At 40.1% G+C, this 10,170-nt stretch overlaps 1 protein-coding gene across 2 annotated transcripts in view; it reads right to left on the bottom strand.

Moving 5' to 3' along the window:
- Positions 1–816: 816 nt before the first annotated feature.
- cntn6 (contactin 6) overlaps positions 817–10,170 on the bottom strand; it is a 101,585-nt gene continuing 92,231 nt past the window's right edge. For both annotated transcript variants that reach the window (XM_032514006.1, XM_032514007.1), the window contains exons 21-23: positions 9,810–9,922; positions 7,105–7,273; positions 817–3,402 (exon numbers count right to left, since the gene is read on the bottom strand). In XM_032514006.1, coding sequence (XP_032369897.1) covers positions 3,314–3,402; positions 7,105–7,273; positions 9,810–9,922 — 371 coding nt within the window. In that variant the 3' untranslated portion in view covers positions 817–3,313. The remainder of the gene's footprint in view (positions 3,403–7,104; positions 7,274–9,809; positions 9,923–10,170) is intronic.

The raw sequence follows: 10,170 nt of genomic DNA, 5'->3' as shown, positions 1-10,170 counted from the left end.
GACTAAAACAACCTTTGAATGTACACATTCCACCAAAACAAGTTCCTTCTCGAGGCACCGTTGCTCCGTCCGGCGCACAGCGCCGCCCAAGACGATTGTGATTGGTTTGAGAAATGCTAATAAAGCAAGGCCCGTTTTTCTCCCATCCCAGACCGCATCCATGTCTGCTACCTCCCAGTAAGGCATATGAATGTCACAAGCTAAAATACATCCACTGATTAAAGGGTTTCAATGTGAAGAATTTATTGAGTCTGCTTGTCATCTCACAGAGATATCTTATTGTATTAATACAATGGTATTACATCACTGAATTAACAAAATGCTGATTCAGTCAAAGAAGCAAGTAAATCAAAATTATAAATTTGTATTTCATACATCGTACCGAGATATTCCAGCAAAAAAAAAATGAAATCAAAGAATGCCACATAATAAACCATTTACAGCACTTTAGTCATCAAAATACAGAATAATGCCTACAAATAAAATTGAGGGACAGACTATTTTACACTCTTAAGGACAAAATATGTCTGTGTGCTACTTTTCAAAAAAATAATGTACACACAAAATAATTAATAAAAGATGTTCGGTTAAAATTTTTCATGATCGATATACTGGATTATTATTTAAAAATAATAGGAAAATGTATTGTCCCAAAAACTTTCATGTCAATCTGTTGAAAATGACAAACCCTATGAGTGCATTTAGTACAACATAATAATAAGGCAATGCAAACATACCTGAAATCTAAAATATTACAGTAGCACATCTTCACATTTCCTCAACAACATTAACAAAATATTGTCTCTTATACTTTTAATCCATCAGTGGTGCATCGTATGAAGGTGACAACTAACTCCAAACTGGTCTCCCACAAATTATGTTGAACAATTTTGAAATACATCTCGATTACGGTAAATGTAATAATGATGTAATGCAGATTATGTTCATCATCATCATAGACAACCGACTGTAAATGATCTACAAATAATAAGGTGTGTTACAATAAAATAGCAAAATATGAAGGCTGTCCAAAAATGTCCTGTTTATGTTGAATGGAATTTGTTTAATGACAATTGTGTGCAAGTAGGTAAGATGCCACTTCCCCTTTCATTATTCCGTATGTATTGGTTCTGGTGGATGCTAATGCACGAGGCTGAGGAACACTGTTATACTTCTCTTTCAGGTTTGGGGGTGTAATAACTTAAACAAATAGGCGTTTACTCTCATTGTATGCCATTTCTCAACACAAAATGACACAAAATGACATAAAATACATTTTTACAAAGATATAATATGTTTGATAAGCCAGCCATTTTGCACAATAATTACAATGTGTATGTTTCAAAGATTTGAAGAATATAAACTTGATAAGGCATAACAGCTTTGTTAAACATGTCAAGAATTCATCTTATCTGGGTTTGCATCTGTTCCTAATATACAACCCATTTAAGCAGCAACACATCTAAAAGCATAATTTCCTTGCATTAAACAAACACAGAAAACACCTACGGCTGTCCTAATTGTGGATGACTGGAAGCTGGTATTAAAGTGTTGATGAAGATTGTCTGTTTTATAATGGGCCTGGTGACCCCTGTAGCATGGTGGTCACATCACGTTACACACCTCACCTAAATTGTTTTTAATGCAAAATGAAGCATGGAAAGCAAACTCTGGAGGCAGCAGTCTGACATATAGTCATCTGAAGAATTTGTACAGCTACAAACCCAAATAAACTAGCATGTACAGCATAATACGGAGCACAATAAGATTGGATTTATTAACCCAAGAGTAGAAACCCAATGCGTGATTGGATTTCTTTTAAGAAATGAATGCCACTAGTTGCCACTGCTTGAGATATATTAGCCATTTTGGTTTTCTTTAACATCCTGTACCTGTACCAGTTAGGTATAGATGCTTTATTTGTACTAATTGTTGAGAGTTCGATGAAAAAAATCAATACCACTCTTAAAAGTGAGGAGAAAATGGCTGATAAAAAAAAGGGCAATTCCTAAAATGTAAAATGATTCCTTTTTTGGGGGGTAATTGTGACTCCACCACCAGCGTGTATGTTTACATGTACCAAATTTCCACAAATATTTGGAATAAGACAATATTCAGAATTTGATACGGGTCATGTAAACAGCATATTCCGATTGGATATTCAGAATAAGGCCTTTTTCCGATTAAGACATCTGGGATATTCTGGTATTATTCGGGTTTTAGAGGCATTCTTTGGACATGTATACAGCGCATTTGGAATATGGGTCTTAATCATGGTTTTTACCGCAGTTTACAGCCTCTTGCCTCTTTACAGCTTATGGTCAGCTCTTTGCGTTGATATGGTTGATGTAAACAAACCAACCAGCTAACAATTTGCAAGGCTGCAGACCTGATAAGGAGAAACTTTAACATTACTTTTTAACATTATCAAAGACTTGGATATCAACAGGTGTTGGGATATGCACACACTTTGCTACGACAACCTTTTCAAGGAATGAAAAAGGGATGCTGGGTTTGCACGGTACAGCAGTCCACCACCACTGATACACTTTATAAATTGCACAGCTACACAGGAATAATAGTGGGACTTTCATAAGCCATCTAAACAACTTAGTTGAAATATTGTCTTTATCGGAAAAAAGGGCAAAAAACGGAATATGATGTGCATGTAAACGTAGTTAGTGAAAAATCCCAAAGTGTTACAATTGAATTAGATTTTAAATTAAGGATTATCACATTAAATCCAAATGAAGAGAAAAAAATAAAAAAGTAAATACATTTAAACCAACTCTTAGTTTTTTTTAAATTGCATATGTAGTATGTGAAGTAAGTAAAACTAGTACCTTTTGGTCTGCAACATTCATAGCGGTCACAGCAAGCCAAGAAATAACTTGGAAATTGAGGCAAAAGAGGTGGAAACAGACAGAGACTCGAGGAAACTGGGACATGAACCTTTGCTCATGTTGATTTTAAAATGACAGATAAGAAATTCATCTTTCCATGTTGATCAAACTCACACATCCTGGAGGATTGCAGTGGTCCTGAAAATAGGCAGATGACCATGTTTTGTAACTGTGATGTTGCCTATGACTCCGGCCACAGATTTTTAGGCATTTGACAACGTGTCAGAACACTCCCATCATTCAGTTTGGTATGCAAACCAATGGTTAAGAAACACTTTCTAAGTTTCTAAACGCTATCATGGAATATCTTACCCACTTCCAGTTTCATATTCCATAAATCTGTCATGTAGAGGAGAATCATAAACCATATTCATTCTAATGTCCACAGCTAAATACAGAGGCATAAGAAGCTAGAAAATGATCATAAAAAATACCAAAAACATCATAAAACAGCAAATCTTCATTGGAACTGGGTACGCACACCCTTTTGAGTTAAGACCTAAAAGGAAAAGAAAAGAATTGTAATCCTTACATTAACCATCCTTTAATAAAGTAGATAATACAGTAGTAACGTATCTCTGCAGAGGTTGCATCACAATCTAAATGTTTTAATTTTACGAATGCAAAATGTTCACAAGTTTTAATCTGGATGCAGATGTTCATTTAAAAGATATCATGGTGGAACGCCTCAAATCCTTAGAGTATTTGGGCTTCTTTTAAGCATGCATGATGCAAAAGCCAGATGTATGAGTTAGGTCAAGTTGCTGTGATGCCACCTACATACAAAATGCCAGCAAAATTTAGAGCATCACTAATCATATGTTTATGTGTAGCTAAATTTGGTTGCAATCTTACTTTTTAAAAAGTTTTTTGAATAATGTCAAAGAAGTACGGCGTCCCGGAGTTGACAAGGAGGGGGAACAACTGGGGACGAACACGTTTGTGAGATCTTGACTTTGCTTTGCAATATCTCTAGTTTTATTTGCGATATCTCCATTTTCAATCTCAACTTTGTTTTGCAAGATATCAAGATTTATTTGCGAGATCTCGCACATCCAACAAACAATAAGGCTAACCTAGCTAGCTAGTAGCGCGCTAGCTAATATTTAGCTAGCTAGTAGCACAACATTTATTTTGATAAGCATTACTAATTATTACATGCCAAAGTGAAGTGTTACATTGGACATTGTTGTTCACTGTTGATGTCAATGACTGCAGGCTAACCTTAGTAGCTAGCTAGTATCTAGCTAGTATCATGACATGGCTACTTCTCCTTGGTTGTCTAAATCAGTGGTCCCCAACCCCCGGTCCGCGGACCAATTGGTACCGGGCCTTACAATAAATAATTAAATATTTCCTTTTTATGTATTGTCTGAGTCTGAACGATCTTTTATTTTGAAAAACCTTTTATTTATTCTCTCGGTCACGTCTTTCGCGCCAATATTGAACCCACAATCGGACAAAATGAGTAAGAAACAAATGTCTTTGGAAAGTTTCTTTGCGAAGGGGAAAGGCCCAGTGAAGAGACAGGAGAGAGCCCACTTCCAAGAAAAAGAAAGTTTTTACAGACAATACCAGGAGTCTCATTTGAAAATGGATTTATCCCGGTGGTGATTCACACAAACCGAGCCCCTCTGTATAGTTGCTGCGACCGCTCGCTAATGAGGCGATGAAGCCTTCAAAGCTGCTTCGCCACTTGGAGACCAAGCACCCAGGATTAAAAGACAAGCCCCTGGAGTATTTTGAAAGAAAAAAACAGGAACACGACGGACAGAAGAAATCACTGAGGGCCACCACATCAGTAAATGCTAATGCGCTGAGAGCATCGTACTTGGTGGCTAACCGTATTGCTAAGGCTAAAAAGCCATTCACTATCGGTGAAGAACTGATCCTGCCCTCCACTGAAGACATCTGCCGTGAACTTCTAGGAGAGGCTGCTGTTAAAAAGATCGCTCAGGTGCCTCTGTCGGCTAGCACCGTGACTCGGCGCATTGAAGACATAGCCGAAGACATTGAGACACAATTGTTGGAGAGGATTAACACATCACCGTGGTACGCACTCCAGGTTGATGAATCTACAGATGTTGACAACAAGGCAATACTACTTGTGTATGTGCGATATCTTTATCAGGAGGATGTGCATGAGGATATGTTATGTGCACTGTCGTTGCCAACCAACACCACGGCCGCAGAACTGTTCAAGTCGCTGGATGGTTACATATCAGGAAAACTGAAATGGTCCTCCTGTGTCGGCATATGCACAGACGGAGCTGCTGCGATGACCGGACGGCTGTCTGGTTTAACTGCTCGGGTTAAAGAAGTCGCCCCTGAATGTGAATCTACACATTGTATCATTCACAGGGAAATGCTGGCAAGCCGAAAAATGCCACCAGAATTGAACAGTGTATTGAATGATGTTGTTAAAGTTATTAACCACGTCAAAGCACACGCCCTTAACTCGCGCCTGTTTGAGCAACTTTGTGAGGAGATGGACGCAGAGCACCGACGCCTCCTCTTATACACCGAAATAAGATGGTTATCCCGAGGGAATCGCTGACCAAGTGTTTGAGTTACGTGAGCCGCTGCAAAAGATTTCTCTCAGAGAAGAAGCCCCGCTGGCAGCACATTTCAGTGACAGGAATGGGTCCCAAAACTGGCAACCTGTGCACATATTCAACCTGCTCAATGAACTCAATCTGTCACTTCAGGGAAAATGACAACTGTCTTCAAGTTGGCAGATAAATGCTGCATTTAAACCAAACTGGATTTGGGGGACGGCGCGTGAACAGAGGCGTATTGGACATGTTTCAACACATTAGCGAGATTTTGGGTGAGACGAGCCTGATCCTTCATTCTCCCGCTGGTGCACGATCACTGTCTTTGCTTTTAAAGCAGTTTGAGCGCTACTTCCCACCCACAAAAGACCCACAACTGGCAAGGAATGGATCCGCGACCCATTGGTCAACAACCAGGAGAATCTACCATGTCTGTACAAGAAGAAGATCAGCTGCTGGAGATCGCAAATGACGGCGGCCTTAAAAGTCTGTTTGAGACAGCCACTCTGCCGGTGTTCTGGATTAAATCAAGGCAGAATACCCTGAGATCGCCACGACAGCACTGAAACCCCTTTTGCCATTCCGACTCTATCTGTGTGAAGCGGGGTTTCTTCAGTGACAGCAACCAAAACCAAACAACGGAGCAGACTGGACATTAGCAACACACTTCGGGTGTTGTTGTCTCCCATCACTCCCAGATGGGACCGTCTCGTTGCAGATAAACAAGCTCAGGGCTCCCATTGATTTGTCGTTATATTGAGTTAAAACTTTCATGAAAATAAAATGTTCCTTATATTCGTTTTTGTTGCGTAGCTGTATTTTATTTTGAAGGGATGTTTAAACGTTACCATAGCGACCAGAGTCAGAGCGCGTCAGAGAGCGTTAGGGTATTTGTCGAGAGGAGTAGAGCTTAGCGGGGGGCCGCAGTAAAATTGTCAAGCGTTGACCGGTCCGCGGTGATAAAAAGGTTGGGGACCACTGGTCTAAATACATCCATCGTTTATTTTAAAACATATGTAAACGATCAGGAACAATGAAAACACAATGTTTACGGTTAGTGAGTGAGTTTGCCACATAGCTAGCTAGCTAGCTATACCATGGCTGTATTAAGAGAACAAACTAGCTATACTCGAAAGAGACACAAGAAAGAAGCTCATGAATGAGCATGTTGCTACGACAAAAACTAGCGTTATTGACATCAATAGTCAACGATATTGTTCATTATAACACTTCACTTTGGCATGTATCAGTTAGTAATCAAGCTTATCAAAATAAAGGTTGGATGTATTTAGACAACCAAGGAGATGTAATCATGACATGCTACTAGCTAGCTAGATACTAGCTAGCGTGCTACTAGCTAGATACTAGCTAGCGCGCTACTAGCTAGATCCTAGCTAGCGCTACTAGCTAGCTAGGTTAGCCTTATTGTTTATTGGATTTGCGAGATCTTGCAAATAAAACTCGATTTCTTGCAAAATAAAGTCAAGATCTCGGAAAAGTGTTTGTCCCCAGTACATGTTTTTTTCCCCCTCCATGTCACTTCTGGGGCTCTGTAAAGAAGCTATGTATAGGATTCCAAAAACAAATTTGTTCCAAGTATTGTACATTAAGTACTGTACATTTGTTGTAGAGCATTTGAAACTTACTGGACATCTTTGGTATGCGGATGGGGCCACTGCTGGTGCCGTCGCCTCCTTCGGTCAGAGCTTTGATCTCAATGAGGTAGTCCTCTCCAGAGGGGATTTGCAGCGCCACACTGGTCTTATTGGTTTCCAATACAGTTGTCCTGCCGTGCCAGTTCTGACGATACACAACCTGGAGGAGAGTGTGGATCCTGGGGTGAACATTTCATTCTTCAGTTGAAACAGTCAAAAATTAAAACTCTTAACTACAGTGCAGGACTATATAACATGTGAAAAACAAAACAAATTCCTAAAAGCATAAGAAGAGTGTGCAACCAAATTTTGATTATACTGTCCAGTCCCTCTCTAGAGTAGATAATGAATTCAAAAGGCCTTTGGCAAATTTAGCACGTGCCCGTGGCCCTGACAATCCAGGGGGGCCCTTATGATCAAATGAATTGAAATTGTACTATCATCGTGACACGCCAAGAATTTATTCACATGATCAGAGCCACCGTTTGTTCAACAAGCAAACCAGGCAATTGCTTGGGGCCCCCCGACCGTGAGGGCTTACAAACTTTACTCCACAGCTATTGCTCAAAATGTGGCACCCACAGTGACCGCAACCCCCCCTTCCCCATAAACAAACTTATTAATTTTTTGTAATGACATCAGAATCTCCCCGAGGGTGCCCCATGTCACTCTCTAAATGCACAATAACCCAACTTTTGAATTAATGTAAGTCAAACAAACTATCTTTCTGGGAGTGAAAAAGGGAAGAGAAAAATAAGGATGATGAGAAAAGAAAGCAAGACAGTGGTAAGTAGACAGTAAGAGGGGTGACACAGGTACATGGTAGGCTGTTAAAGTGATCCAGGAAGGGTTGCCATGTCATGTAGTATTGAGCACTAGAGCCCTGACTATGATATCTTAACTCCTCCGATTTTGAATGCGCTGCTACTTCTCTGATCCAACGTGCATGTGAGGGCAAAGCCTGATCCTTCCATTCCGACGGGCCAGGAAGGAAGAAAATGCAAGGGAGGTAGATTGGGAAATTAAAAGGGATAAAGAGTGAAAGAGTGTCAAATACACTGTAGATGACCAAAATGGGGCAATAGACTGGCAGGAGAAAAACGTGATGAAGCGTGGCAGGGGCAGCGTGGCACCTCTGACAGGTGGGATCGACCTCAGGGTATAGCCTGTCCAGTCTGCTTCTGCACAGATGTAGACGATGGAATACCTTAAATTGACTTACACCACGTCTCGCACAGAAAAAGGATTTATGGATTCTCTCAGTTGCAGACCACCAGGTTTTATTAAGTACTCTAATCCCCAATTCTTCCTCCCAAGCACCTTTTAGATGGTTAAGAGAAGGATTAGAAATATTTTGACACATGGAGATGCAACCCTCCCAATATAGATTAAGGCTAAAATATTCTTCCATCCATCCCGCGAGTGGGACAGCCGAGAAGGCTGGAACATGTTTATGTCTGAAGTCTCTAATTTGCATATATCTAAAATAATGTGTCTTGGAGATGCTATATTCTTTAGCCAAATGGTCAAAAGATGAAAATATCCCATTGTGGAAGAGATCAGCCACACACTTGGTGGTGGAATGCCGAGTCTAGCATGGCAGGCTTGAAAGCAGGGTTGCTGGCTGTAGGGGTGGACAGAATTATTAGTTTGAAGACAAAATGTATCCTAAACTGTGTCCAAATCCTAAGAGAACTGCCAACCACTGGGTTGTTTGAGTGGTATTCTCTATTGAGTGGCAGAAGAGCAAACAGCAAGGAGGCCCGGTGTAGTGGTTCGCTTGACTACCGTTCCATGTTGGACCAAGCTGGACCGGTCCCCTCCCGGAAGTAAGACACTCAAAAGTCCAATTTATGAATATTCGCAGCCCAGTAGTAGTACAGGAAATTAGGAAGCGGAAGACCCCCCTCTGAATTGGATTTTTCTAAAAATGCCTTTCCAATTTTTCTTAAAGAAGGATTTGGAGAGGAAAAACCGGGATTGACTGAGACTATCTTTACATGTGGCCGCATATTTTCATAAAAGGACATTTCAACCTCTCAGTTTTCAAAAATAACATTTTATTTTTATTTATTTTTTTACTAAATAATGTACGTGTAAACAGTCTCTGAGCAGTCTTGGCATAACTGTGTTTACTCTGCCCGCCATCAACATAGGAAGGGATGCCCAGCGATTGACGTCCTCTTTTGCCTTCTCAAGGCTGGTTGAAAATTTTAAAATACCTAATGCATTTTTTTAAAACTTTTGATTCAGTGATGCCTTTGCAGGAAACCATTCTTGTCTACAGATACTGCACGCTCCCTTACAACAGAGCTTCACAAAAGAATTATCATTAAATGAGCAGGGCTGCATATCTCTGAATAATAATATATTTATACTTGTGGAAAGCATTATCAAAAACAGTGTTTCCTCCCCCCCCACACAAGTATGCAAAGTAGATGAAATATGATTCATTGTTGTACTGGTTGGAAAAAGGGGAATTTGTTCTGTGGCATGACGCCTTTTATTTTATCACCTGGAATAGATCTTTTAATTTTGAAAGGCCAGACAGGGCCAATCCATAACGTAACACTGGAGAGCTGTCTGAGGTCTATCTTTCCACTGCAATGTGAAAGTCATTTATTGGGATGACAGCTGCCAAGGCTCTATTTGTTTCTCCAGTTGTGGAGCTTCTGCTATTACTCTGACAAACTCACCTTGTATCCAGTCACCTCAGACTCATTTTCCATCGCCTTGACATGTTCCCAATTCAGAAAGATCTTAGAGTTCTTCAGGTTCCACTCAATATTCCCCGGGGGCTTACTTGGAGCTATAAGATAAACAATTATACAGACACACCGTTTACAAATGAATGCACAGACCTGTGTCACCAGTAGTATTCTCTAAACTAACTAATCACTGCCTGTACGCAGTGTGTGGTGAAAGTAGGCTACTCAATTCAATTCAATTTTATTTAAACAGCGCTAAATCACAACAACAGTTATCTCATTGCGCTTTTCATAAAAGAGCAGGTCTAGACCATCCTCTGTGATGTTATTTACAGAAACCCAACTAAAC

The sequence above is a fragment of the Etheostoma spectabile genome, chromosome 4, assembly GCF_008692095.1.
Source record: "Etheostoma spectabile isolate EspeVRDwgs_2016 chromosome 4, UIUC_Espe_1.0, whole genome shotgun sequence".
NCBI classification, from domain to species: domain Eukaryota; kingdom Metazoa; phylum Chordata; class Actinopteri; order Perciformes; family Percidae; genus Etheostoma; species Etheostoma spectabile.
The sequence above is the reverse complement of the archived record's forward strand: the minus strand, read 5'-3'. Positions and strand labels throughout refer to the sequence as shown.